The following is a 22,041-nucleotide window of genomic DNA, read 5'->3' on the forward strand; positions in this document are numbered from 1 at the left end:
GAATGCAGGGTGCCAGTTCCAGGGGAAGTCTTTCTCTCTCTGTTGGCTCTGGGGGAAGGTCCTTGTCATCAATTTTCCCCTGGTCTAGGAGCTTCTCAGCACAGGGACCCTGGGTCCAAAGAACGTGCTATTCTCCTGGCTCTTGTTTCTTGATGGTATGAGGCCTCCACATCTCTCTACTCGCTTCTCTCTTTTATATCTCAAAAGATATCGATTTAAGACACAACCTAATCTTGTAGATTGAATCCTGCCTCATTAACATAACTGCCTCTAGTTCTGCCTCATTAACATCATAGAGGTAGGATTTACAACACACAGGAAAATCGTATCAGATGACAAAATGGTGGACAATCACAATACTGGGAATCATGGCTTAGCCAAGTTGACACACATTTTGAGGGAACACAAGTCAGTCCATAACAGCTGGGATGGCTGGGGCCTTACTCTAGGTGGTCTCTCCCTCCTCTAGTAGCCCAGCCCAGCCTTCATCATATGGTGGTCTCGGGTTTCCCGGCAGCAAAAAAGGGGGCAAGCCCCAGTGTGGAAACACTTTTCGATCCTCTGCTTGCACCGCATTTGCTAATATCACCATTGGCCAAAGCAAGTCACATGATCAAGCTCAGCTTGGGGGATGGAGAAATAGACTATTCCCTGGTTGGAGAAACTACAAAATATTGTGGTCATTTTTCAAAATGTTAATTTATGGCATTTCTTCATCACAGCACTATTTATGACCCCCTCCTCCCCCCCCAAAAAAAAAAGTGAGGGAAAATTCAGTCTCCAAGAGTAGAGGACTTGTTGAATAAATCGAACATCCATACAATGGGATTCTATTCAACATTTACAAAGACCGAAAAAGAACAGTTAAGTCTATTCGGGAACATTCTCCATATAGTTAAGTTGGGAGAGGGGCTCCCAAATCTCATTTCTACAAAGCAAAAAATATAAAATCACATGTGTAAAAAAAAAAAGAGAGAGAAAGAGATTGGAAGAACATTCAACAAAATATTAACATGAATATATACAATGACAGATTACTTTTACTTTATTTTTTATACTTTTCTGTATAGTAATAGCTAACATTTCTTTTGTCCAGAATTTATCTCAACGTTTTATATATGGTAACTTATCACAATGACCCTGTAAGATAGATTCTGTACCTTATGCCCAAGTTTATACAGCAGTTAGAAGGCCAAGTCTTACGTCAGGTCAGAACCAGCTTATGATGGAGTCGTCAGAATCATACCCTGTGTAATTCGGGGACTACCTGTATTATTTTGTTTAGGGAATATTGATCGAATCCACTAGGTTTTCAGGGGCTTTCAATTGAGAAATTCAATGCACCATCACAAAACTCTGAACAAACTTTATTTCCTTTTAGATGTGAAAATGAGTTTTCCTCTCAAGGGGAGAGATGCAGAACAGCAGAAATTTAAGTAGAGGATCAGAATTGAAAGAGCTTCCCCGTGTTTTTGTAACATAGCTGAAGCTTCTATATTGTTATGTCTTTATAATTTTGAGCTTAGGTTTTTTGCTTTAACCCTGATCGAGCATGCACACCAGGGACGGGAATAAGATGATTTAAGGAAGAGATGACCAAATGAACTTAGGGTTAAATTGTTATTCCTCCAATCGCTTCCTTCTGGGGGGAGAAAAGAGAATTGTTCCAATCCTTCTTCCCCCAGTGCTCCTATCTCAGGCAAGAACCCTCACCGGGTGCTCATTACCCCTGACAGAACCTACTTCATTCACCTCAGGACAACTCTAAGTTGTCTGTCTTCCCGTACCTCCTCCCCTGATCTTAACATATACTCTTTCAGCCACTCAGGCAAGTTAGCTCACTTGTCCCCTGATAGCTGGGTAATCCGGCACCCTGGCAGGAAGTGGAACCCTGGTGATACAGTGGTTAAAAGCTTGCCTGCTAACCACAAGGTTGGCAGTTGGAATCCACCAGCAACTCCTTGGAAACCCTATAGGGCAGTTCTACTCTGTCCTATACGGTTGCTATGAGTCGGAATTGACTCCACGGCAATAGGTTTTTTGGCTTTGGCAGGAAGTACTACCAGGGCTCCCATTTTACAGATGAGGAAGTATCCATCAGGTGGCCAGAGCAGGCACATGGCACTTTTGCCCATTGCCCTTGAGTCGATTCTGACTCCTGGCGACTCCACACGTGACAGAGTAGAACTGCTCCATAGGGTTTTCTTGGCTGTAATATTTACACAAGCAGACCTCCAAGTCTTTTCTCCTGAGGAACCATTGGGTGGGATCGAACCGCCAACCTTCCAGTTAGTAGCTGAGTGCAAATGATCTGTGCCTCCCAGGGACCTAGGCACACAGCAGGTGATCTACAAATGGTGTCTGCCCCAAAACCGACAGTCAACTAAGCATCCAGCAGGAGTGTAAGGTGAATTATCCTCATTGTTTCATTTCATCTACAAAGCAGTTCTTTATGTAGGTTTATCATTTCTATGCTCCAGGCAAGGACATGGAGGCTCAGAGAGGTGTGCAAACACACAGGAAAAAGACTGGAAAGATAGCCATCAAAGGTTCTGTGTGATTTTCCTAAAAATTTACAAGTACAAATGAATTAACTTAAAAATCATAATTATGGGCTTTTCAGTTCAACGTCACACAGAAAGTGGCCCAGCCAGGCTTGGAACCCATTGCTGGACAAGGGGGTGGTGGCTCTGGACTCGCTCTTAGCAGCCCTAAGCTCTAGTCTCTCTTCCAGGTCTCCGGCTGCTCTCATCCCGGAGACTGAGACGCAGAGGAAGGTGTGACGCGGAAGGGCCCCCAGGCCTGGGCCTCCAGTAAGGCTTACACCAAAGTGTCCTCTGCCACTCCTTGGCTCCCCTGGTTCCCTGAGGACAGCCACCATTCCCTTCGTCTCTGTGCCGCTGTGTCCCTGGGCCTAACGCCCGCCGCAAGGAGTTGTCGGAGGAAGGAGACGGAGCAGCGCAGGCCTGCGAGTCAGACGCCTGGGTTCCAGCCCTAGGCAGCTTCCCTAGTGGTGTGATCTGGCAGGAAGCGGTGGAAAAACCACTGCAGAGACAGCGGAGACCCCCCGCCTGGGGAGTGAACTGAGCAGACTGGGTGATTATTATCCTTATCAGCGCTGTCTTCACTGTCGCCGAGTGTGAGACATACTCTTCCCCTCCCCCCAAAGCCAGGGATTGCGCCAGAGCCCTGCGCGCTCGAAAGCAGGTGACGCCGCCGCTGACCGCTAGTGTGGGGGGTGTTTGATGAAGTGGGAGTGGGAGAGGGGAAGGGAGAAGAGGGTGTGTTCTCGTTGGTGCGGAGAGAATCGTCACGTGATTCCCGCAATGAGGGCGGCAAGGCGCTAGGGGGGCGTCTCTCCGGACACACACCGGCGCGCGCCGCGTCCTCGGGCGCTCCGGGCTTCCCCGCGTCACCCGCAGCCAGGGCGCCCCCCGCGACGCCGCCATTCATTCCTCCTACGTTGCGCTGGCGGCACGGGTCTGCCGGGCCGGGGGAGGGGTGCAGCGTGCCTTGGGAGCCATCAGCCGGGCTTTCGGGGCCAGTAGCTGGGAGATCTGTCCTGGTGCGCGCTACGTGGGCCCAGTTATCCGGACTAGTCCTAGGAGAGAAAGAGACACACAGACACTCAGGAGACGGAGGCACATCGACACGTATGTATAGGGAACAAGCATGGAGCTAGAAATACAGAGAGGTGGAGAAACCTAGAGACAAACGTAGACAGAGACCGTGACACAGAAAAAGACACTGGACACAGACACATAGATGGACTGACATTGACACAAGCAGAGAGACAGGCAGAGACGCACAGAGCCCGGATGAAAATCAGGGTCCGTTTAAGACAGGCAGAACAGCCCAGATAGGAGAACCCGCCAACTACTGGGGACCACTCATTGCTTGAGGTCTTCCCGCGCCCTGCGGGTTGGCGTCTTGTCCCGCTCCTCAACCACCTAGTTTCCCGTATTGCCCCTTTGAGTGCTGTCCCCGTTCCCGCCTCCCGCCCCGCACTCCCCAGCTCCCGGTCCCCACTCCAGATCCCAATCGCTCGCCTCTCCCAGCCCCGGTCCCGGGCACTCCCCCTGCCCCCGGGCGCCCGGCTCGCTCCAGTCCCCCCGGTCCCGCCTTTCTTTGCCACGACCCGCCTCCGCTCGCCGGTCCCCCAGTGTCGGTGCCCGCTGTTCCCTGCCACTCCCGCCACCGGGCGGGACCCTCCCCCTACGTCCCCTCCTCTCCCGCCGCCCGCGCCAGCCCCGCCCCCGCTGCGCTCTGCAGCAGTAGGGCGCTCATCGTCATTCCGCTCCCGCCGCCGCCACCACCCCCGCCCCCGCGTACCGCCCCCGCCCCCGCCCCCGCCCCCGCCCGGTCCCCGCCGCCGCCGCCTGCCCAGCGGCCCGGGAGGCGGAGGTGCGGGGGAGGAGGCCGCGCTTGGCTCCGCAGCCCCGGATGCTGCATGACTTCATCCTTCCGCCGGCTCCCCCGCTGAGCTAGGGCCGGTCCGGCACCTAGCCCGCCGCCCGCTGCCCGCCGCCCGCTGCAGTCCCGCTCCCGCCCTGCGCCGGCCATGTCCGAGATCCTGCCCTATAGCGAGGACAAGATGGGCCGCTTCGGCGCCGATCCAGAGGCCTCCGACCTCTCCTTCAGCTGCCGCCTGCAGGACACCAACTCCTTCTTCGCGGGCAACCAGGCCAAACGACCCCCCAAGCTGGGCCAGATCGGCCGAGCCAAGCGAGGTACGGGACCGGGGCCCGGAGTCGCCGCCTGACCCAGAAAGCCTCCTCCGGGCGCCTCCCGCCTGCCGTTCCCAGCCGAGCGCCCGCAGCTCCTGCCGCAGCTCGGCGCAGCCAGCCGCTCCTCCCGCAGGGGCGTGGGGGTGTCCCCGCTGCGGTGTTGTGTCCCTCTCTTCCCCTCTCCTGGGAACGCAGTGCCCCGGATTTGGTGCTTGCCACCTCTGGAAGCAGAGCAGTGGGGCCAGGGCGAGGGGGAGGGGCCAGTCGGGGCATTTGGGGCTGCCTGAAAGCGGGGATGCAGGGCGACAGGCTGGCTCCTCCTTATTAAACACTAAGTCAGGGGATGCTACCGAGGAGCCTGCGGGTGGGGAGAGGCGTCCGACTGGAGAGAGGGCAGGGAGGCTGGGGATTCGGCTGTCCTGGTTGTGTGTGTGGGGAGGGGCTCTGTTAGTGCCAAGAGCGAAGAGGGGTTCGAGCGGCAGGAATAGGATAGGGAGAGGGTTGGACTGGCTGGAGATTCCGTTTGAGCGCAGCCGAGAAGGGAGTTTTCTTGAAATGCAGGTTGGAGAAGGGGGATCCCACGAGCAAAAGATTTTTATTCAGCTCAGATGGCGGAGGGTTCCGGGGGCAGGAAGATTGGGACTGGCGGTTGAATGGCGGGAGCATTTGGAAGAGGGGCGTTCGGTCCTCGGGAGGGTGGGGGTCTGTGGGAGCCGGACTGGGCAGCTGGTTGAGTCGGCAGGGGAGTTGGGATGGAGAGGGCATCCCGTGGCATGGGGGTCCAGGGGGCGTCGCTGGGCAGCGGGCGGGCGCTGAGCGGGGTGCTAGGACGCTGGGCCCACTCGCCGCTGCCCCCAGAGGCCGCGCGGCTGACGCGCTTTCTCCCTGCGCAGTGGTGATCGAGGATGACCGGATAGACGACGTGCTGAAGGGGATGGGGGAGAAGCCACCGTCCGGAGTGTAGACGCGCCGCTCAGGCGGCGGGCTCCGGGTCCAGCCCCGCAGCGGCCAGGAGCGCGGGCCGGTGATGCGGCTGCCGGCGACCCCCGCCCCGGCCCAGGCGCCCGCGGGCGGGGGCTGCCGGGCCGCGCTGCTGCCGCCTGGTCAGCGTGGCTGCCGCGGCCTCGGGGCACTCCGGAGCTGTCCGCTTCAGCACCACGGCGGCGGCGGTAGCAGAGGCGCGGGTCGGCCCGAAGCCCGCCGCCGCGCTCATGCACTTTAGAACCTCGGGCCGCAGCCCCACCCCGCACACCAGAACTGACATGGAGACCCGCGGCCCCCAGCCCGCCCCCTCCCGCACGGCTCCCCTGCCCCGTCCCCTCCGGCCGCTCTGGTCTGCAGACTAGGCGACCGGCCGGCGTCGGACCGCGCTGGCGGCCAGGGATGTTTGGCTGCGTATTTGCATGAGCTTCCCACCCACCTAAGCCCAGCCGTCAGGGCCGCTCCTCACCCCCATCCCTGCCTGGCGTGACCCCATCCTCAGCCTCTTTCTAAGGGACTTCCTCAGCACATTTGTATTTTTATATCCGACTCTTTGTTTACTGGCTCCGCTCATGGTTCCTGGCCTCCCCCCATGGTCTCAGCCTCACTCTTCTGCGCCTGGCGGATAGGACGGGTGCTGAGGTTGGGGTGGGACAAGTCGCCAACATGGTAACCAACCACGTGGCCAATCTGCCCAGGCCTGACCCCAGATGGCTCTCTGGCAGACTCCTCCCCCTGCAAGGTATCACCTTCCAAAGGCCCAGACCTGATTTTACCTTGGACCCCTGTGTCCTTCCCCTGGGGACCCAAATGGGGACTTCTCTGCACCTTTGGATGACACCTATGGCCCCGGAGATGTTCTTGACCCAGGAGTGTTCTTTGTAAATGTTCCTTCATCTTCACTGTACCAGGAGTGTGTGAATAAACACAGACCTCCCTGTGTGTGTGGCAGCTGCTTCCCTCTGCTCAGGAGCCAGGCAAAAATAGCTACGAGCCCTTTTTGGGGAAGGGAACAGGTACTTGGGGATTTCAGGTGCATGCTGCTGGCTGGGGAGGGTTGCCAAAGCAGGGCCCAGTACAACCTAAGCAGGACGGGTCACTGGAGCTGGGGCTAGGACAGAGGCAGAAAGCTATCTAGCTAGATTCAAATTCTACAACCTCTTGTGGATAAATACAGATGGGATGAGGTCAGGGATATAGGTCTCCCAGTCTGCTGTGCAGAGGGGTGGTGCTGAGCTTTGCCCCAGGGGATAAATCATTGGTGGTGGGTGCTGTATTTCGGGGAAGGTGTTTGAGGAAACTAGGAGAAATCTGAAGAATCCAAGAAGGAAGCCTCCAGCTTGACCTGATATGTATTGGTTCACATGGGCTTGCTCCCACTAACTCTTATCTTACTCAGGAGGCCCTTGAGAGGTAAGCACCTTGGACCCAACCTCCAGTCCTGAAATTGGGAATACCAACTACCCAAGGAGCCTGGGCAGAAAGGCAGGGAGGGCCAGAGGATCATAATTCTGGTGTCACAGCTGAATGGCGCTGAGGAAGTCCTCATGATCTGAGTCCTGGAGGAAGCAGGGTGACGTGAGGGGGCTGGGGGGTGAGAGGATCTGGGCTCCCAGGGCCAGCTGGGCTGCACTCAGCTCCCCACCCTTGTGCATGAGGTAGAAGTGGAAGTGGAAACCACTGCCATATGTCATGTGCCTCAGGGACCAGCCATAACAAGGTTGGGCATAATGCCTAGTCCGGAAGTGGGGGGCAGCACAGGTCAGGGAGATAAACCGGCCCCCAGGAACCAGCACCCGGCTCACCTGCAAGGCAGATAAAGAAGCCATCAGTGAAGAGGCCATCTCAGGTCCTCAAAGGTCAGTACTGGCCCAGATGCCCTCTCAGACTTCAGGTACCACCCCACATTCAGGTAGCTCTGGGCCTTCCCAGGGGATAAATCATTGGTTGTGGGTGCGGTATTTTGAGGAATTCGGTGAGCCCCTTCCCCTGCCCCCCGGCCATTCCATGGAGGTAGGGTTATATTCTAGACAGGTAGGAGCATAAGAGTGACTCCGGTACAAAGGGCACTGCCTTCCTGTTAACTGCTCACCCTCCCAGTCTATCACATGTCTGGTACCTGGCAGCTACCTCATCCCTACAGCAATCCAGTAGCCAATCATCACCCTGTGTGAGTCTAGCCACTCTAAACCTGTTGCTGTTGACTCAATTCTGACTCATAAGGACCCTACAGGACAGAGTAGAACTGTCCCACACAGGTTTCCAAGGAGCAGCTGGTGGATTTGAACTGCTGACCTTTTGGTTAGCAGCTGAGCACTTAACCACTGTGCCACCAGGACTCCTAGTCACAAGTCCCCTCTAATCCCAACCCAGCTTAACCCTCTCCTTCCTTCACGGGACCACACACCTGAGAATGGCCCACCACTTAATCCAGACCACGCTCCCTACCGGCTTCTGAGTTCTCCTGTTCTCATGAAACCTCAACCCTTCATCGCCACCTCTCAGTCTGCCCTCCTCTCTTGTTGCTCCCTCACCTCACTCAGCACCTGGTCTATAGTATGGACACCTTCAGAGGACACAGTCCAGGGATCCCGTTCCCCAGCCAGCAAGGCATCCAGCGTGCCCTTCTCGAGTACCACGTCGAAGGAGCCACTGGGGAAGCCCAGTGTCCGCACATCCATAATCTCCCAGCGCAGCTTGGGCACGTGGGCATAGCGAGCCCTCATGGAGGCCACCACTACGGATGAGTAGTCCACACTGGTCACATCAGGGAAGCCCCGGAGGAACAGCTCATAGCTCAGGGCACTGTTCCCACAGCCTGGGGGTGAGAAGGTGGGTGGTGAAGGTTTAAGTTAGTTTTGGTTCTCAGCTTCCCCGATCATCCATCCACTGTTGGCCTCATTTTCTCTAAGCCCAAACCTGCTGGAACTGAAGGTGAAGTCGTGCAATACAGGAAAAGTGTGAGCCTTGGAGTCACATAGCACGGGTTCAAATCCTGGCTCTACTATTTCTAGTTGCATGGAATAGGGCAAGTTGTTTGAATACTGGGAGCTTGGATTTCCTATGCAGAAAATGAAGATAACAATACTTTGCTTACATGCAGGCTATGGTGCACTCATCTGAAGAACTGAAACAGCTGGAGAGTAGCTGAAGGAGCTCGGAACTTAGAAGTCCAAACATCTGGGTCCTGATACCCCTAGTCACATGGCCATGGCAAGTCATTCAACATTTTGAGCCACAGTTTCCTTAAACTCAGAATGAAAGTGGAGTTTCACTAGGACAATAATATTATACCCTAATAATAATATTACTATTTTCTGTGGTTATTGGTTGTGTGCCTTCAAGTCAATTCAAACTCATCGTGACCCTATAGGACACAGTAGAACTGCCCCATAAGATTTCCTGGCTGTAATCTGTATGGGAGCCGATTGCCAGGCCCTTTCTCCCTCAAAGTGGCTGGTGGGTTCAAACTGCTGACCTTTTGGTTAGTAGCTGAACGCTTAATCACTGTGCCACTAAAACCCAAACCAAACCAAACTGGTTGTCGTTGAGTTGACTCCGACTCATAACGACCATTAACGACAGAGTAAAACTGCCCCACAAGGTTTCCAGGGAGCGGCTGGTAGATTTGAACTGCTGACTTTCAGTTAGCAGTTGATCACTTTAACCACTGTGCCACCAGGGCTCCTTTAATATTACTATTAGGATAATAATAACAACAATATTACTAGGGTAACATCAGTGTTACCCTAGTCTTTAGCCTCTCAGGGAACCTCTGAAGACATCATCCCCGGGAAGGATTGGTGTTAGGGGTTATTATCCTATTTTAATTTCCAAGGCAGAATTAAGAAGTGAAGGGGAATCGAGGTGGGGACATACAGTGGAACTGGTCCCTTGGGCTCCAAGCATGTCTGTGTATATCACTGTGTCTTCTCCCGACACACACTCTAAATGTCCTCTCTGAAGCCATCTGCAGATGCGGTTCTTCTGACCCTAGCCACTGGAGGCTTTCAGATCTCGCAAGTTAAAAGGAACAGTACTCCAGACTGCCAGCCAAGTCTGCCTAGAATTTCAGATGCCAGCCTCAAGCTTGGGGGTTCCCATGATACCCTCACTTAAGACCTGCTGTCTACAAATTCTAGAGTTCTCACTACCCCCTCAGGACACTGACTATAAGTTTGGAGGAACCCAGACCCTCTTCACTTCTGACCTACTGGCTACAAATTCAGGGTTCCTGCTACCCCGAGTTCAATAATTTGGTAGAATGAGCAACAAAACTTAGGAAAATGCTATACTTATGATTACAGTTTTATTATAACAAAAGGACACAAACAGATAAGGTGAGGTCTGGAAGGGTTCCCAACATGGAGCTTCCATGTCCCAAGAGATGTATCACTCTCCCGAAGATTCATGTCTTTCACCAACCAGGAGGCTCCACAAGCTTCAATGTTCAGAGTTTTTATTTGAGGCTTTCATTACATAGGCATGATTGATTGAATCTGTGGTTGAATTCAACCTCTAACCCTCCTCCCCTGAGATCTGGCTGACATGACCTGGTAGATCTTTCTGGCATGGCCAGCCCCAACCCAAGAGTCACATCATTAACATAAACTCAGTCACTGGAGAAATCCCAATGGTTTAGTGGTTATCTCCCAGGAACCAAGGACAAAGACCAAGTTATTTGGGTAAAGTTAATTGTATACCCCCACAGGCTTTGATGATAAGTAAGGGTCCTTGCCCTCAAGAAGGTATGCTCTGGTGGGAGCAACACATCTATAACAAGCAATCAATACATGACCTGATGAGTGTTTCAATAGCAACAGGCCTCCTGAACATGTACGAGGGCTCCTGGCCCCACCTAAGGTAGATCGGCCAAGGGTTTCAGGGAAGCCAACAGCCAAACAGTCTTGAACAATCACACACTCTGGCAGAAAGTACCTGGAAAGCAGTCCCAAAGAGGGTTAGAGGAGCAGATGTGGCTCCACAGCCCAACAGGCATAACCTCCTTAGAAGGTCTTTTGGCCTCTTCCAGGCCCTCCCGTGGCCAGTCTCAGCCTGAGAATGGAACTAGATCAGCTCTGGCGGCTCCAGGTGGGGATCCTGAAATCTTGGGATTAGGCTGCCTTTAATCTCCGTTTGCCTCTCTGAGAGGATCACAGGATCAGCTGGTGGGATAGCCTTAATCCAGCAGGGCTTGGCACCCGGACAGGGCACCCAGAGGCAGCGGGCCAGTCTTCAGCTACCCCTTCTCATGTTCCTTCTCAGGCCCTGGGGCTCAGGGAGAGTACCACTGCGCCTGAGAAAAGCCAACACATGTTTCTCCATGTTAGAGCCATAACAAGCTCTGGCAGATACACCACATGGCAGTGGGGTGGGGGATGGCTGCCTAGAAGACCCTAACTCAGTTCCAGGCCGAAATCCCACTGGGTTCTCTGACTCGCAAGCCAATTACCATGCCTCACCTGACCTCACATACCTGCAGAGCTCTGCCCGACTGCAGACAACTCCAGGTCTCCTTTCCTTGTTCCCCTTGGAACAGGATGGCATCTTCCAAGAGAACTTTACCAAAGGTGAAGGGAGAACAAAACCAGACCACAGGGCCAGTCATCTCACAAATCAGCAGATTCTGACTCTGCTGCCTCAGTGATTTAGGGCCAGCAACTAAGATGGGGCTTGAGAAGGATGCTGCCCCCCCTCCCTTGATGGGAACTTAGGGCAGCAGAACCCTAAAGAATTGGTCCAGATCCAGGGATACATCACATGGGGGCCCATAGGTGTGGATGCTAATCGAACACCAAGAGACTGAGGTATAAGCCAGAATGCCAATTCACTAATTTATAACAGTGAAATAGCCACTATGGGGACTGGACAATTGAATCCTCTAGTCAGTCCCTTCTATCCCTACAAAAAACTACCAAACCTGTTGCCATTAAGTCAATTCCAACTCATAGTCACCCTATAGAACAGAGTAGAGCAGCATCGTAGGGTCACCAAACAGCAGTTCGTGGATTCGAACTGCTGACCTTTTGGTTATCGGCCAAGCTCTTAATCACTGCGCCACCAGGGCTCCATCTAAATGAGAAGTCAAATTATGATCAGAAGATTGGTATGGAGCATGGCGCTAAGCAAAGGGGGATAATCAGAGAAGCGTAATGACAGGAAAGCTGTGACAGCCATCCATATACACTCACGTGCCATAAGGATTCTAGCCCCAGGGAGCAGACACACAAGTCCCTGGGAAAGGCACTCTGTTCTTTGAATAGTCCTGGATAAACTGCCTCCCTGACTCCCATTTTCAATAACAATAATTAGTAATAGTCATTGAATACCAGGTCCTATGCTAAGCCTTTTATAAAAATTATCTCAGTTTATTTTCACAGTTATTGTTAGGTGCGATCGAGTTGGTTCCAACTCATAGCAACCCCACATACAACAGAATGAAACACTGCCCAGTCCTGCACCATCCTCATAATCGTTTCTATGTTTGAGCCCATTATTGCAGCCACTGTGTCAATCCATCTCATTGAGGGTCTTCCTCTTTTTTGCTGACCCTGGCTCCACATATATAATTGCTACCATCCCCATTTCCTGGTGGGGACACTGAAGCTGCCCAAAGCGGAAAAAGAATGTTCCCCAGGTCACAGGGTCATTGTTAAGGACAGAATTTGGACCTAAGTCAGGCCTGTCTAACTCCGGACCCAGAGCTGTTAAACCACTATACTAAACTGCCCCCAGTTTTCAAGAGAACCACTCACCTTCAGTGGTAACATTCCATCTCAATTTATATCACTATAACCATTAGGCTGTAACTGCAATGTGATCATTTTACCAAATTCAACAGAGTTCTAGATGCATCTCTGTGCTGTCTCCACCCACCTTTGTGGTTTAACAGGAGGAGGAAGCTCTGGAGTAGGAAGGTGCCCTTACTTCACCACTTACTACCTGCATGACTGTAGGGGACACTCAGTGCTCTTCGACATCCCCTGGGGTCCCTTCTACTGTGTATCCCCTAGTTTTGATATATATTTGCTTCTAACTGTGCATCTGTGACTCTTTAGATTGAAACCTCTTTATTTGCCAGGCACTGTTCTAGGTATCTCTTGTTCTCATACAATCATTGAACCACCTCATAAATAAATACTCTTTATTTCTTTAAGGCTGAGAAAATGGAGGCACAGAAATTTAAGTATCTTATTCATGATTTACATAGCTAGTGTCAGCACAGCCAAGATTTCAACCTAATTAGCTACCTCCAGAGTCTAAGTTCTCAACCACCAGGTTAACTTTCTCCTAGTACTAGGAGGAGCCCTGGTGGCACAGTAGTTAAGAGCTCAGCTGATAACCAAAAGGTGGGCAGTTCAAATCTACCAGCTGCTCCTTGGAAACCCTATGGGGCAGTTCTATTCTGTCCTATAGGTTATGAGTCAGAATTGACTCTCGATGGCAATGGGTTTGGTTTTGTTTTTTTTAGTACTCAAAAAAACCCAGTGCCGTTGAGTCGATTCCGACTCATAGCGACCCTATAGGACAGAGTAGAACTGCCCATGGGGTTTCCAAGGAGCGCCTGGCGTATTCGAACTGCTGACCCTTTGGTTAGCAACCGTAGCACTTAACCACTACATCACCAGGGTTTCCTTTTTAGTACTAGGAATGTTCTATTTTCCAAATTGAGTAGGGTATACACACCTATTACATTTATTATTTATACCTTACATATTTACTGTATTGTAGATGACTCATTCACGAAATCTTTTGTTATACATATATAATTGTTTTTAGAGAGAAAAAAAAAAAAACTAGAGTTGAAAGGTAACCCATCGCTCAATCCAACCTCACTAGAGCCTCCAAGGCTGGCAATAGGAAAGAACCCTGACGGAGTGGCTGCACCTCAGAGACACACCTCGCACCCCGCGTTTCTTCCCTTCAGGACAATCGCGCCAATCTCGACTGCAATCTCCCCTCCCGCCATAGGGGGGGCTGTTCTCCCCTCACATCACGCGGCGCAGAGGACTAAGTCTCAGGGTTCGGGAAGCGCCGAAATGATAGCCCTCTCTAGGTGACAGTGGCTCCTGGTTTCCACGGGCAGAAAAGGAAAAGCACTCCAATTTGTGTTCGAGGTGTCTGCACGTGTCTCATCCATCTTGAGCTCGCAGTCCCACTTGTACAGATGAAGAATACGAAGCTCAGAACAGGTTCACGACTTGTCCTAAGCCACACAGCAAACTAGCGCTGGGACTTGTCCCAGGCCCCCCGAGCTCTCCTTGCCCGAGGGTCCGGAGCTGAGTCCTGGGTCAGAGCCCACACTCAGTCCCCGAGTTTCTCCAGGGGGCCCCTGGCCTGAGAATCTCTTGATCCCTGTTTGCCCTGGCTAAATCCGACCCAGATTCTGAAGGTGCCGGATCCCGGCTTCGGGCTGGGCCAGGCTGGGCCAGCCAGCTCCACCTGGGCCAGGCAGCGCCAGGACTACCCACCTAGCACGAGGATCCGGTCCTCCGGCCGCAGCTCCGGCTCCAGAAGGGCACGGAACGAGGAGTAGTCTCCGAACCACTCGTAGGGGGCAGAGTCGGCAGCGTCCCGGTAGCGCTGGTTCCAGTACTGGAGCTCGCCGTACCGGCAGTTCCGCTCCGGTAACTCCGGCAGCGGCGGCGGAGCCCCGGGAGAGGCCATGCTCGCAGCAGCAGCGCGGGCAAGGCCACCGGGCACCCGAGCCGCTCTCTGGGCGGGGCTTGGGGCCGTTATGTAGCCAGTCAGGATGGCGAAGTGCGGGGGCGGGGCCTCGGGTCCCCCACCACCCGGGCGCGGTTGCTCTACACAAACACGTGGAACTTCCGTCTCTGCTGAGCGCTCCCATGAGAACTCTCCGGCTCGGAAAATGAAGTTCTCCAGACTGAACTGCCCGTTCACCTCTGAGGGCCATGCTCACGGCGTCAGACTCAGCGGACCCCTCAGTGATGTTTTTAGTCAGACTGGCCCCTTCTATTAAGAAGTCTGAAAACTAGGGAAAGTTTCGTTTCTTCCCAATCCTTTTTGAGCGCCTGGAAGGTTCTGAGGGACGGCGAGAAAGGCGCAAACACGGGCCTTGCCCTCCGGGAGAGACCTGCGTGAACACACATTCCCAAGACGAAGTGTGATGCTGGGCGGCGGAAGGGGAGCAGAAATGGTTTTTTTTTTTTTTTTTTTGCAAACGTTCATTGCACAACATCAGCTGTGCGCCCAGGGCTGGGTGTATACTGAGGAGTAAGACTTGTTTCATGCTCACACGGAGGGTGCAGTCCATCCGGGGAAACGCGTGGAAGAAATACGTTTTCGTGGGGTAAATAATGACTGACAACTCGGCTTAGCGCTCAAGTCCGGCGGGGACGCTGCGCGGGGAGCGGAACCTAAGTGCTCAAGGGTTGAGTTTCCTGGGCGGCCGGCCAGCTCGAGCGGCGCAGCGTCAAGATGGCGGCTGGGCTGCGGAAACGTGGCCGGGCTGGTGCTGCGGCTCGGGCGGCGGGCCGCTGCGGGCAATCGCTGCGGCGCGCCTGGCAGGAGCGGAGCCTGCTGCTGGTGGAGCCGCGCTACACGCTGCTGGTGGCCGCCTGCCTCTGCCTAGCGGAGGTGGGCATCACCTTCTGGGTCATTCACAGGGTGGCATGTGAGTGCCCGAGGGGAGGGGAAGGGGAGGAGCGGGAGGGGACTCGGACCCCAAGCCAACCTGGGACCCAGACCCACGGATTTATCGACTGCGGACGCGGCTCTCTTACCTGAGCCCTAAGCCTGCTGGACGGAAACGGATCCCTATCCTAATTCTGCCCCTGTAAGGGAAGGGGCGACCCTAGAGATGGGCCCTCTGCGTGATCGTACAGACTGTCAGGCTAAGGAAACCAGCCTGGAAGTCAGAAGACCTGAGTCTGAGTTAACGGACTGCTGCCACTGCCTCTGCTGTGGCTTTGGGCAAGTGACTTCCCCGGCTGAGTCTCAGCTTTTTCATCGGTTCAATTCTGTGGCCTCAAAGTCCGTTCTCAGTGCTGGCGTTTCGTCACCATTTGAGTCCACTGGCGACTTTCTTTCCAGGCTGAATCTGGACACTGGGCTCAGGGCGCCTACTTTTCTTGCTAAAGGCGGTTAACTCAACACCTATGTGTATGCCTAACACTGTGCTGGGTGCTAGGGGTACAGTGGTGAATAAGGTAGATGTGTTTCTACCTTGAATGTCTGGCCCTTGACAAAAATAAGTTAGCAGGCAATTACAGTGCATCATATTCATGATAGAGTCCTCCCTGCCCCCCCCCCCAAAGGTAGGAGTTAGCCTGTAGAGGAAAAAGAGGAAGGAGAAGAATGCCCTAGTCAGAGAGGATTCCTTTTCAAAAACCTCCAGTCAGAGAGAGCTTGGTTCCTTTGAGAAGCCGAAATGCCTTTTTTAAGACTGGAACATAGAAACCAAGTGAGTGTGGTAGTGAGAGATGAGATTGCAGAAGTAAGGTGGGATGAGGTCATGGAGGGATTTGTAAGCCTTGTTGAGGAGGTAGTTAGTATAATGGGTGAGAACTTGGGAGCTCTCAAGTTCCAGTCCTGACTCTACCACATCCCACCTCAGTCATCTTGAGCTATTCACTTAACCTCCTTAACTCTAAAGTTTCTCACCTAAAAATGGGAGTAAGAGCTTGGTCTTAAGAGCCATGAAGAATTAGTGAAGGGTTCTAAGCAGAGAGACCTGATCTGATGTGTATTTTAGGAAATTCATCTGGCCGCAGAGTGTAAAATTGTAGTGAAGTGAAAGTGGAAGCCGGCAGCCTCATTAGGAGGCTTTGGGTTTGTGGAGGCTGGAGATCATGTTAGGCCCGAATTTGAGTATGTAGAGGGATGAGATACTAAAAGTGTTTAAAGAATCAGTAGGACTTGGTGACTGGCAATTGGAAATGGGAGAGAAGGAAGTTACCAAAGATGTTACCCAGGTTTGTGACCTGGGCATCTGGGTGGTTGATTGTGCCATTCATGGGGAGCACATTTGGGGTGGGAGGGAAGATCATGAGTTCTGTTATGGACATGGAAACCCTGGTGGTGTAGTGGTTAAACGCTTCAGCTGCTAACCAAAATGTTCGCAGTTCGAATCCACCAAGCACTCCTTGGAAACTCTGTGGGGCAGTTCTACTCTGTCCTTTAGGGTCACTATGAGTTGGAATTGACTCTATGGCAATGGTTTTTTTTATGGCTTATAGGCATTGAGTTTGAGGTGCCTGGCGTCACCCAGTGAGAGATTTCAGATGGGCAGTTTGATGTATGGCTGGGAACTTACAGAAGACAGCTGGGTTGAGGGTATAGACGTTGGAGTCACTGACAAAGGGATCATGATGGAAGCCCTGAGAATGAACTGGAACTCTGATGGGCTGGAGGTTTGGAGGTAACCAGCCCATCCTGTCCACTTGCAGACACAGAGATCGACTGGAAGGCCTACATGGCCGAGGTGGAGGGTGTCATCCATGGTACCTATGACTACACACAACTGCAGGGTGACACCGGACCTCTTGTGTGAGTACAAATAGGAGATTTGGGGAGGACCGTGAGAGACTGGCTGGGTGCCAGCCTGGGTGGCCTGACCGAGGCTCCTGTTCCTTCATCTTCCAGGTACCCAGCCGGCTTTGTGTACATCTTTATGGGCCTGTACTATGCCACTGGCCGCGGCACTGACATCCGTGTAGCCCAGCACATCTTCGCTGTGCTCTACCTGACCACTTTGCTGCTTGTCTTCTGGATCTACCACCAGACCTGCAAAGTGAGCTCACCCCACCAGGGCTCAGGGGCCCAAACCTGGGAGGGCCAGGCAGTGTGGACAGCTCAGGCCTGGTGAGCTGACCTTGTTCCCCACTGTGCCGCTCCTCAGGTACCTCCCTTCGTCTTTTTCTTCATGTGCTGCGCCTCTTACCGTGTCCACTCCATATTCGTGCTGAGGCTTTTCAACGACCCTGTGGCCATGGCCCTGCTCTTCCTGAGCATCAACCTCCTCCTGGCCCAGCGCTGGGGCTGGGGCTGCTGCTGTTTCAGGTCGTGACCCCTCCCTTCCGGCCCCCTCTTGTCCTTTGTCTATTTCCATCTCTTCCTCCCCAGTTTTCTGGAGCAGAGTAAGGCAGTGGCCAGGGCTGGTCGGTAGAAAGGCCCCCAGCACCTGCACGCATATCCCCTTCCTGACCTCCAGGTGGCATCCCTTGTTGGTGATGGGCCTCACACTTTCTGAATACTCAGTATATGTGTGCTCGCCCCGTCTGGGCGCAGAGACCAGGCATCTGACCCTCTTCCCCTCCCCCTAGGACTCCCCCACAGACTTGCTTGGTGACGGGCATCTTTGGGTGGGGTGCTTGCTTGGAGCTGACCTGCCTCCCTCCCCTCCCTGCCCCTCCAGCCTGGCAGTCTCCGTGAAGATGAACGTGTTGCTCTTTGCCCCTGGGTTACTATTCCTCCTCCTCATGCAGTTCGGCCTCCGTGGGGCCCTTCCCAAGCTGGGCATCTGTGCTCTTCTTCAGGTACCCCCACCTCGGCCCTTCCCCCTTGTAGGCCACTCTGCCTGGCCTCCTTCCTCCATCCCTGAGATGTCCTCAAAGTCAGGAGACAGGGAGTTTTGGACTTGATTCTGGGCCAGGCAGCCACGACCTCTGGGCTTCAGTTTCCGTAGCTGTAAAATAAGAGTTGACCTAGGTGGCCTCTGAGGGCCCTTTTAGCTTTGTGCATTTGTGACTGAGTGCATCCAGAAGTGAAACATGGTTATTACTTGGCTCCTCAGCTTCTTTGGGCCCAGGAGCTGGCCTTAGGGTGGTGGGGTGGGGCTGGCTTTCCTGCCATTCCTGGTGGGAGTTAGGGAACCCCTGAGGCCTGCGCCTCACTCCCCTCAGGGTTGACACAAAGGTTGGAGGTGAGCCTGGACAGCTGCTGATGTGACTCTCGACCCAGGTGGTCCTGGGGCTGCCCTTTCTGCTGGAGAACCCCGTCGGCTACCTGTCCCGCTCCTTTGACCTTGGCCGCCAGTTTCTCTTCCGTTGGACTGTGAACTGGCGCTTCCTTCCCGAGGCCCTCTTCCTGCATCGTGCCTTCCACCTGGTCCTGCTGGCCGCCCACCTGACCCTGCTCTTGCTCTTTGCCCTCTGCAGGTGGCACAGGTAGGAAAGGGGGCAGGCTAGTGAGCAGATTGAGGGAAGGAGTGACAGGCCTAGGCCTCAGGGGCTGCTTAGGGGTGATGTCGAGCTCGTGGGGCTGAGTCTAGAACTTGGCCCACAATGAAGGCTTGACGTATGTCTAAATGGCTTCTCAGGACGGGGGAAAGCATCCTGTCCCTGCTGAAGGATCCCTCCAAGAGGAAGGTCCCACCCCAGCCCCTGACACCCAATCATATCCTCTAAACTGGGGGAAGGTAAGCATTGCCCTCTCCAGGCGCAGAGACTGGCGACCCTGGGGGAGGGAAGGGAAGGTACTAGTAATGGCTCCAGGGCCATCTGTAGAGCTCTGAGTCTGCACTAGACTCTGCTGAGCGCTTTACGTATTTAAGCATATTTTATTCTCAATTCTAAATATCCCATAAATTAATAAGCTACCATTAAAACCAAAAATCAAACCCATTGCTGTCGAGTCGATTCCAACTCATGGCAACCCTATGGGACAGAGTAGAACTCCCCCATAGGATTTCCAAGGAGTGGCTGGTGGATTCAAACTGCCAGCCTTTTGGTTAGCAAGAAGCAACAGCCAAGTTCTTAACTGCTGCGCCACCAGGGCTCCAGCGACCCTATACCAAGAACAAAACAAAACCCCTTCTCATCAGCTCAATTCCAGCTTATAGTAACCCTAGAGTGTAGTACCATTAATAGCTACCATTGTTGAGTGCTCGCCCTCTGCCAGGTACTGTCCTAAGAGCTGTGCATACATTGTAACTGTTTAATTGTGGTAAATATACATGTAACAACCTTTGACATCTCAACAGTCTTCATGAGTACAGCTCAGTGATGTTAATTACGTTCATCATGTTGTTCAGCTGCCACCCTTATCTGTTCTCAAATATCCCACCCCCTTAACAGGAGCTCAGGTCCCCTAAGCATTGAGTCCTTTCCCCCACACTCCTGCCCGCCCCTAGTACCAAAAACACCAAACCCATTGCCATCAAGTTGACTCTGACTTATGGCGACTCTGTAAACCAAAAAAAAAACCAAACCTATTGCCGTTGAGTCAATTCTGACTCATAGCGACCCTATAGGACAGAGTAGAACTGCCCCACAGGGCTTCCAAGGAGCGCCTGGTGGATTTGAACTGCCAACCTTTTGGTTAGCAGCTGTAGATCTTTTTTTTTTTTTTTTTTATTGTACTTTAGATGGAGGTTTACAGAACAATACAGTTTCTCATCAAACAGTTAGTACACACATTGTTCTATGACATTGGTTAACAACCCCACGACATGTCAACACTCTCCCTTCTCAACCCTGGGTTCCCTATTACCAGCTTTCCTGTCCACCACCCCCTTCCAGTCCCTGCCCCAGGGCTGGTGCACCGCTTCAGTCTTGTTTTGTTCCATGGGCCTGTTCGATGTTTGGCTGAAGGGTGAACCTCAGGAGTGACTTCATTACTGAGCTGAAAGGGTGTCGGGGGGACCATACTCTCAGGGCTTCTCCAGTCTCTGTCAGGCCTGCAAGTCTGGTCCTCTTTTTGACTTAGAATTTTGTTTTGCATCTCTTCCCAGCTCTGTCTGGGACCCTCTACTGTGATCCCTGTCAGAGCACTTAGTGGTGGTAGTCAGGCACCATCTCGTTGTACTGGTCTCAGTCTGGTGGAGGCCATGGTAGATGTGGTCCATTAGTCCTTCGGGCTAATCTTTCCCTTGTATCTTTAGTTTTCTTCATTCTTGCTTATTCCCGAAGGGGTCAGACCCATGGAGTATCCTAGATGGCCTCTCACAGAGCAGCTGTAGCTCTTAAACACTGGGCCACCAGGTTTTCCGCCCGCCACTGGTAACCACTGATAAACTTTGGTCTCTATATACTTGCTTATTCTAGATATTTCATTTGTCATTTTGTAACTGACTAATTTCAAGGCTTATCCATGTTGTAGCAGGTATCAGGACTGCACTTTTCTTTATGTCTGCATAATATTTTGTTGTATATACGTTCTAACGTTTAAAGCTCTGAGATACAGAGGTACTGTTATTATTCCCATTTTATAGATGGCAAAATTAAGGTATTAAAAGGTTAAATAACTTGCCAAGGTCACAGAACTAGTAAGTGACAGATTCAAACTCAGTAGGCATAACAGCTCTAGGTATTACCGTGTTCATATCAGATGGATGGGAAACCCTGGTGGTGTAGTAGTTAAGTGCTACAGCTGCTAACCAAAAGTCAGCAGTTCGAATCCACCAGGCACTCCTTGGAAACCCTGTGGGGCAGTTCTACTCTGTCCTCTCGGGTGGCTGTGAGTCGGAATCAACTTGACGCCAATGAATTTGGTTTGGGTCTATTAGATTGATGAACAGGTCCAGAGAGGCTAGGAAACTTGCCCAAAGGCATGCAGCCTGGAAGGGCAGAGTCAGGGGACTATTCCAACCCCCAAACTTTGGCCCCTCTACTTTGGGACCACCCCTGCCCCACCTCCTGGCTCTTTGGCTCCTGCCCTTGGCCTTGACCACCACGTACAGATCGTTTCTACACTCTTCACTTCCAACTTCATTGGCATCTGCTTCAGCCGCTCCCTCCACTACCAGTTCTACGTCTGGTATTTCCACACACTGCCCTACCTCCTGTGGGCCATGCCTGCACGCTGGCTCACACATCTGCTCAGGTAGGCTGGGCCAGCCGGGGGGCGTGGGAAGGGCCAAGGGATCCCTCATCAAGTTTGTGACAGGGAGGGGGTGGAGGGACGTGGCCAGGGCATGAGGAACCGAAAGGCTGCCAGACCCAGGAAGTGGACACAGCCTGGGCCCTGTTTCTCATCCCCAGGTTGCTGGTGCTGGGGCTCATCGAGCTCTCCTGGAATACATACCCATCCACGTCCTGCAGCTCTGCGGCCCTGCATGTGTGCCATGCTGTCATCCTGCTGCAGCTCTGGCTGGGGCCCCAGCCCTTCCCCAAGAGCATCGCGCACAGCAAGAAAGCCCACTGAAATCCGCCCCTTCCCCTCAGGCCACTGAGGACCCTGAGCGGGGACGGACTCTGTGCCCTTCCAATAAACTTTGCCAAGTCCACGCCTGTACAGCCTACCCTGAAGGACAGGCAGCTGGTGGCAGGACCAAGGCATTAGGGGCATACACTGGCCAGATAAAGAAGTCACTTGGCAGTCTTTAAGAGGCACTTTATTGCATGGGATCTGGAGGCTGGCTCTCTCCCCT

At 53.1% G+C, this 22,041-nt stretch overlaps 3 protein-coding genes across 7 annotated transcripts in view; 2 read left to right on the forward strand and 1 right to left on the reverse strand.

Moving 5' to 3' along the window:
* Window positions 1–14,769, reverse strand: part of ECE2 (endothelin converting enzyme 2) — a 35,352-nt gene extending 20,583 nt beyond the window's left edge. The window contains exons 1-3 of one of the 2 annotated variants that reach the window (XM_003412890.4): window positions 14,180–14,769; window positions 8,243–8,526; window positions 6,067–7,513 (exon numbers count right to left, since the gene is read on the reverse strand). In XM_003412890.4, the coding sequence (XP_003412938.1) occupies window positions 7,226–7,513; window positions 8,243–8,526; window positions 14,180–14,375 (768 nt within the window). In that variant the 5' untranslated portion in view covers window positions 14,376–14,769 and the 3' untranslated portion in view covers window positions 6,067–7,225. Of the gene's footprint in view, window positions 1–6,066; window positions 7,514–8,242; window positions 8,527–14,179 lie in introns of those variants that run through there. The other variant, XM_023551530.2, reaches the window with a different exon arrangement.
* CAMK2N2 (calcium/calmodulin dependent protein kinase II inhibitor 2) lies at window positions 4,529–5,733 on the forward strand. The gene is made up of 2 exons (XM_003412892.3): window positions 4,529–4,730; window positions 5,621–5,733. Exons 1-2 carry the CDS (start codon window positions 4,562–4,564, stop codon window positions 5,689–5,691), a joined length of 240 nt encoding a protein of 79 aa, XP_003412940.1. The 5' UTR covers window positions 4,529–4,561; the 3' UTR covers window positions 5,692–5,733.
* A 140-nt stretch (window positions 14,770–14,909) lies between the features above and the next one.
* Window positions 14,910–21,992, forward strand: ALG3 (ALG3 alpha-1,3- mannosyltransferase). Of its 4 annotated transcripts, none has more exons than XM_064279245.1 (9): window positions 14,910–15,021; window positions 17,120–17,219; window positions 17,316–17,463; window positions 17,572–17,732; window positions 18,088–18,208; window positions 18,633–18,838; window positions 18,991–19,066; window positions 21,349–21,494; window positions 21,653–21,992. In XM_064279245.1, exons 2-9 carry the CDS (start codon window positions 17,146–17,148, stop codon window positions 21,813–21,815), a joined length of 1,095 nt encoding a protein of 364 aa, XP_064135315.1. In that variant the 5' UTR covers window positions 14,910–15,021; window positions 17,120–17,145; the 3' UTR covers window positions 21,816–21,992. The 4 variants fall into 4 exon arrangements, with proteins under 4 accessions (XP_064135315.1, XP_064135313.1, XP_064135320.1 ...); XM_064279243.1 differs by lacking the exon at window positions 14,910–15,021 and adding an exon at window positions 15,135–15,345; XM_064279250.1 differs by lacking the exon at window positions 14,910–15,021 and adding an exon at window positions 15,182–15,308.
* The last annotated feature ends 49 nt before the right edge of the window (window positions 21,993–22,041 follow it).

This window comes from Loxodonta africana, chromosome 1 (genome assembly GCF_030014295.1).
Source record: "Loxodonta africana isolate mLoxAfr1 chromosome 1, mLoxAfr1.hap2, whole genome shotgun sequence".
NCBI lineage: Eukaryota > Metazoa > Chordata > Mammalia > Proboscidea > Elephantidae > Loxodonta > Loxodonta africana.